This window comes from Rutidosis leptorrhynchoides, chromosome 2 (genome assembly GCF_046630445.1).
Source record: "Rutidosis leptorrhynchoides isolate AG116_Rl617_1_P2 chromosome 2, CSIRO_AGI_Rlap_v1, whole genome shotgun sequence".
NCBI lineage: Eukaryota > Viridiplantae > Streptophyta > Magnoliopsida > Asterales > Asteraceae > Rutidosis > Rutidosis leptorrhynchoides.
In genome coordinates, this window is record NC_092334.1 from 137,382,839 (window position 1) to 137,389,829 (window position 6,991).

Sequence of the window (6,991 nt, forward strand, 5' to 3'; positions counted from 1 at the left end):
CATACATATACATACACATTATATACGTACGGTAATTGAAAGTTCGATGCTAAACCCTAGATTGGCATATACAGTTATCTTTCGTCCTAATTAGAACATTATGATTATGTGAATTTATATATTTGCATGCTAGTTGATGCTATTTACAGTTAATTATGGTGTTTATGAAGTCGAATAGTATAGCGGTAGTTAGAATATGCATACTTATATGTTGAATTTAAATTTATCTGCATAAGAGATATGCAAAGTAATTGATAATGTGTGCTTATAAGCGTTATAATTTTTTTTATTTTTTATTAAGCACCTGCATAATGGTTTATGAGAGAGTTTATTTATCAAAAATCTGCATATAGTCCGTAAGGTGCTTGGATATTTGAAATTGCTCTTCTCGTACAATACAATAAACTAGTTAGCTTCATATATAAGCTAACCCTAACCGTCCTATAGTGTGCTTTGTGTATGAAGTACGGTTTACAGCAGTTTCTGTAAATAAAGTGTGTTTCTGATGTTTTAAAACGAAGATTGTTATCTGAATATCTCTTTGTGTTTTATTGTCGTTGATTTGTGTATGTGTGTAACTGAAATGTTAGGTTCTTACGTTTTTGTTACTGCAAAACTAGACAGATATTCTGAAAGAGATATTGAAAAGAAAGATTCAAGTTAAACAGGCATATTCTTCATCAACCATGGCCGATGCAAATGTAAGTTTTTGAGTATAAATAGACGCAAAAATATCAATACAGGATTGGTACGTTATGTGTTATGAATTTGCACGGTTAAGATAATGCTGATGGTATTGGAATTGTAATACAGGAAGAAAATGTAGGGAGCCTTAAAGAACTGTTAACAAAGGCATTTAAAGAATCACTGAATGTTACTGTCCCTGATGATCCAGATGTTGAACCTCTGATTGCTGCATGTGTTAAAAAAGAATTCGGTGATTATCAATGGTACGTTATTTTCATACTTGTGCATGGTTTTTCCTTTATTGTATAGGAAGCAGAGTATTACTTTTTCGATTTGTAACATACTCTACATTATTATAGCAGTCTTAGCTCGATCATTCGTATATATTTATATATTCATAATGTTGAGTACTAATGTAGAAATTTACGTTTGGTAATAGCAACAATGCCATGAGTTCATGGGCTAAATTGAAAGGCAAGAAGACAGATTTCAAAAGCCCACGAGATATTGGAGAGGTAGAACTTTGTTTTGGGGTCAATGGTATTATGGATGTTGAAGCCGATTATATTATAACACCAATAATATGCTTCTGTGTTGTTATTCTAATAGGCTATTAGGCAAAATCTTCCAATATCTGACATGATAGAATCACACTCTATAGCTGGTCCTGGCTTTGTGAATGTTAAGTTATCAAAGCAATGGATAGCTAAGGTATTGGTGCTTATTAAAATTTTGAAAAACAAGTGTTTGTAGTTTTACCTAGCTTGTCTCTTACTTTAATGTTATCATTTTTAACTGTAGAGTATTCAAAAGATGTTAACGGATGGTATAGATACATGGGCACCTAAACTTCCTGTCAAAAGGGCAATAGTAGATTTTTCGTCACCCAACATAGCCAAGGAAATGCATGTGGGTCATTTACGTTCGACTATTATTGGAGACACGTTAGCCCGTATGCTCGAGTATTCCAAAGTTGACGTGCTCCGTAGAAACCACGTCGGGGATTGGGGCACTCAGGTAAATGAGATTGATGCATTATACTGCAAAGTTGTGGTATTGCATATATATGCTCTTCTTATGTGTATCATTTTGTAAATGGATAATCTAAATATGTTTCTATTACAGTTTGGAATGTTAATAGAATTCCTATTTGAAAAGTTCCCTAGCGGCGAAGTTAATGATCAGGCAATTGGAGAACTTGAGGTGAGCAGTTTTACTTTGAAATTTTTCCATGTCAAATGAACTATATTGCAGATTGCAGATTGCAGATTGCAGATGTGATCATTTTTGGTGTTGGAAATTGTTGTTTATATTGTTCAAGTTCAAACAGTTTTTTTGGTTCTAAATGATGAGCAATTAGTATTAAAATTTGACTCAAATGGTACTTCAATAGGTGTTCTATAAGGCATCAAAGCAGAGATTTGATGGCGATGCTGAGTTTAAAGAGAGAGCCCAGCAAGCAGTAGTTAGGCTCCAGGTGATTAATCAACTTTTCAGTCTATGAAAGAGAGTTTTCAAAAATGACTTTTCATGCTTATCATGCTGAATTCGTGTAGTTTCAGGATTTTATGCTCATCATTTTAGCATGTTTGTATATCTTTCTCTTGCATGTTAAACAACGAATTACGTTATAGGCTGGTGAGGAAAAATACCGCAAGGCTTGGGCACAAATATGTGAGATAAGTCGAAAAGGTTACGAAAAAGTGTATCAGCGGCTCGGGGTCCACTTGGAAGAAAAGGTAACATGTCCATTTACAATAGGTTGCTTTAGTATATTTTATATTAATAATATCTTTATAACTTTATAAATCTGAAGTCAAGTTTTGGACCTCTACATCAACCTTATCTTCTTTTCAATTTAGAACTGGAAATCACAATTTCCTTTGCTTGCTAATAGATGTTGCATTTTTTACACGAGAGTTGTACCTTTTTTGGACATACAACTTATGAGTTGTACATACTATTGGTTTCAGGGTGAAAGCTTCTATAATCCCTACATTGCTGGGACTCTAGATCTGTTGCGGGAAAAGGGATTAATAGAAGAAAGTGACGGAGCTCAGGTGATCTTTATTGAAGGCAAAAAGGTACCTCTTATCGTTGTCAAAAGAGATGGAGGTTTCAACTATGCTTCAACAGATCTTGCCGCTTTGTGGTAGGTTTTCTTGTAATTTGATATACCTTTTACAAATATTTCATCTGTAACAACATTGGCTTAAGATATAATATTATTTGGACAGTCTGCACTGATTATCCTTGCTTTTGAAGTTAAAGAACATTTGTGTGCTATATATAGGTACCGCCTTAACGAGGAAAAAGCTGAGTGGATTATATATGTGACTGATGTAGGCCAGAGAGAGCATTTTGAAATGTTCTTTACTGTAAGTCACTTTTACACAACATAGTATCATCCCCTTGTCAACATATTTGGTCAAGATTATGGATCTAGATGAAGTTAATATCTTTTTTTTTTTTTTTTTTTTTCAGGCTGCTAAGCGTGCAGGGTGGCTCCCAACTGATGTGAACAAGTATCCTAAAACTAATCATGTAGGATTTGGTCTTGTTCTTGGTGATGATGGAAAGAGATTTCGAACCCGTAGTACCGAAGTGGTTAAGTTGGTTGATTTGCTTGATGAAGCTAAAGCTCGTTGTAAAGCTGCCCTTGTGGAGCGAGGTATGCCCCTATATCCACTTGAGTTGTTTAACGGGTCATAATAGGTTCGTGCTATAAGCTTGGATCAGGTATGGCCCACCCGTAACACTTTTTGATCCATTCATTTTTATATTGATAACTTATCCGATTAAAAGTTTCTTACATATATACATTCTTTTTTGAACTTACTTTATAGTAAAGCGATCCAGGACGTTCTTATGTATTTGGGTACATACACTTCTGATGAATTTTGACCCGTTTGACAGTTCACAGATAAATCACAACTTGAGTCAATTCATTTTATAGGCAACTGAGTCTAAATAAAGTGGGCTTATTTTTTTATCAGGTAAGGCTGCTGAGTGGACCCCTGAGGAGCTTGAGAGTACTGCTGAAGCAGTTGGATATGGTGCTGTTAAGTAAGTTCTTAATGTTATATTTTCAAAACCTTGTTTACTGTTCTAGTTATGTCAGCACCATTAAAATGCGAAGAGTGATTCACATTTGTTTTTTAATTAACGAGTTTTCATTTCCTAAAGCGGTAGACATTTTTACCGATAAGGTGATTCTATAAATGTATGCATTCTGACAAAATGACTTTGTTTAGGATGTATTTGTTGAAAGATGATGTTTGTTTTTCAGTACTTCACTTTCAGTGAAAATTGTTCAAATCAATATTTGACATTGTTTTTGAAATTAAAAATTGTTCTGGTAGCACAAAATTCTATTTCACCCCGTTTATATAAGCGAAGCATAATTGTTAGGCCAATTACAGCTATCGTTGATGGGTAACCATACGTTAATGCGCCTGCTACCTGGTCCTTTGCTATATCGCTTGTTTGATTTGTTACACGTTACACTGGTGTTATTGACAGGTATGCAGACTTGAAGAACAACAGATTGACAAATTACACATTCAATTTTGATCAGATGTTAAACGATAAGGTCTGCTCAAGGATGATCTCCATTTCTGTTTTATTAAGTCTAAACTCTATTATTATTTATTTTTCTTTAATGTGAAAGTGTAACACTGTTTTTGTTTCTTACAATATTTGATGCATAGGGAAATACTGCTGTATATCTGTTGTATGCACATGCTCGTATATGTTCCATCATTCGGAAATCTGATAAAGACATAGAGGAGTTGAAGAGGGTAAGATTTTGTGGGTACTACGGTGATACAAAATTCTCATCTCTGCCTATTGTATTGCGTTCCTATTGGGTTTTTGAATGAATATCATGTTTATGGATGAGTTTAATTGTTTGCTACAGGCGGGGCAATTAATATTGGAGAAAGATCAAGAACGCAAACTAGGATTACATCTGCTCCAGTTTCCTGAGGTAAGACAATTTATAATAAAGAAAACATTGTTCAAGTTATCTATCATGATGAACTTTAGTAACAAAACCAATACCAAAACATACGAGTATTATATAAACAAAACCACACCACCATGAGTATCGTATAACATCATCACCACCACCATGAGTATCAAACATATACACTAAATGGTATATAGGTCTTATTTGGTCAAATGTGCCATCAGTAATGGCGTAAAACCAGTATGCATCCTTTTTATAATCATACATATACATGGGCGAATTTGTAATAACTTAGTGTGGCTTGAAATGTGTTTAATCTAGTATTGTCCCTTTCTTTTTCTAATTTTAAACTGTGCCAGTATTATTCTGAAAACTGTATTGGCAACACACGTTCTGTTCGGAGTACTTGTGCCATTCCAAAAAGAGGAAAAAGAACTGTTCATTTGACCCATCTAATATGTTTTATTTGACCGGATCAGAGATAAAGCTTGACCAAATTCCACTTGTCACCCTTGAATTTAAGCTGGCTTGTAAGCCTGAGTTATTGCTCAATATCTTCTTTTCCAGGTTGTTGAGGAGGCTTGCACAAATCTCTTACCAAATGTCTTATGCGAATACCTATACGATTTGTCCGAGAAGTTTACCAGTTTCTACTCTGAGTGCCAGGTAATATTTTTTTCATTTATTGCTGAATCTTCCATCTCTTGCTAGTTTTGAAATTCCAAAATGTATGATTGTATTCGTTCTTAGTGGTGTAAATGACCATAGCTACTCGTGAGCTACTCTCTCACTGATTTGTTAAAAACTCGATTCGAGCTCTGCTTATACGAGCCCGAGCTCGGCTTGAACATATTTTGAAGATCATTTAGTAAATGAGCTTGTATCGAGCTCGATTGCTCGAATACGTTATTCGATCCTAAATGAGCTTTTCTTCTGTATACCTTATTTTTAATTTTTTATTATAATATCTATATTAGTACTTTATATAATTACACAGTAATAAACTAATAACTACATACTATTAAATATTATATTATATTATATTTAATTTACATAATATATATTACGGAGTACATATTAATATAAATTTATATTTATATTTATTTATTTTATATAATATTTAAAATAATACTAATAGTTAATCTTATTATATGTTGTTCAAAATTATACAAAAACAAAAAATAATTATACAATTGAAATAAATTAAATAATAGTAAAAAACAATATATCGTATTATTAACGACCCTAAACTAGCCGAACTTGAGCTTACTACATCAGGCTTGAAACAAGCCAGCTCAAGCTCTTTAAATTTTAAACCCAGTTGAGCTCGTCGAGCTCCCTAAATTTCAAGCGAGAGCTCGAGCCTGGTCAAATCAAAATGTTAGAATGAATAATTTGATATAATTATCATTTGCTTTTTAGCCAGAAATAACCCTAAATTCTTGTTTGGATATTTTGGGCAGGTTGTTGGGTCCGATGAGGAGGAAAGCAGATTATTGTTGTGTGAGGCAACTGCAGTTGTTATGAGGAAATGCTTCCATCTTTTGGGCATTACTCCTGTCTACAAAATCTGATCTCATGAGTCCGACCCTCATGACTCTTATTAAATTAAAGCTTAATACTATGATTGAAGGATGTAAACATACATAATGGGTCCCTTTGCTTATTTTTGAGAATTTCTTGACTGGATTATGATTGTAATTTTGTAACACAAGCTCAAGAAGTAAAGTGTGCTATCTTGAAAATTAAAGGAAGATTTTTTAAGTACTTGTGACTTGTCTTTTTGTTAAATTACAAATTCTTCTACTGGTTGTGAAGCTTGTTTTTTTGTAGTATATTTATATTGTATTAAGCTACATAAACTAAGACTATTTGTAGTGGTTAGGGGCGTGGGTTGGGGGTGTGAGTTGTTTTTTGTACCTTTTCGATGACTAGGACGTTTGAGTTGTTTTTGTAGAGTATTGGTGGTGTGGGGTTTTGGTGTGGGTTAGTAGTATTGTGATGTGTTGTTAAAATATGATTGGGTTATGTATTAAAAGGGGTAAAAATAAAATTATTAAAATAATAAAAATTAATAAATTTACAAGCCACACTGTTGCCAACCCCGTTGGATTCCCAGGAACGCTCCATTTTTTTTACTGTGCCACGCCTCGATACGGCTAGAAGGGGGCGGTGCCGGGTGCCATGTCACCACCCCCACGGCCATTGCACGACACCGCTACAAGAGGTCTAAGTAATTGCGAAATAATCCTACAAACCTATGTTCAGCCGTACTAAATCTGTAGTGTCACGGTCACTCAATTTTTTTTTATAAGCTTGTTATTTAACACACAA

General features: G+C 34.0%; 1 protein-coding gene across 1 annotated transcript; it reads left to right on the forward strand.

The window, feature by feature from the left end:
- Nucleotides 1-584: 584 nt before the first annotated feature.
- LOC139891438 (arginine--tRNA ligase, chloroplastic/mitochondrial-like) lies at nt 585-6,448 on the forward strand. Its single transcript, XM_071874408.1, has 17 exons — nt 585-701; nt 814-950; nt 1,127-1,202; nt 1,297-1,398; nt 1,489-1,704; nt 1,813-1,890; nt 2,081-2,164; nt 2,322-2,426; nt 2,661-2,839; nt 2,981-3,065; nt 3,172-3,358; nt 3,684-3,753; nt 4,210-4,279; nt 4,398-4,487; nt 4,607-4,675; nt 5,225-5,323; nt 6,121-6,448. Exons 1-17 carry the CDS (start codon nt 687-689, stop codon nt 6,229-6,231), a joined length of 1,773 nt encoding a protein of 590 aa, XP_071730509.1. The 5' UTR covers nt 585-686; the 3' UTR covers nt 6,232-6,448.
- Nucleotides 6,449-6,991: the final 543 nt, after the last annotated feature.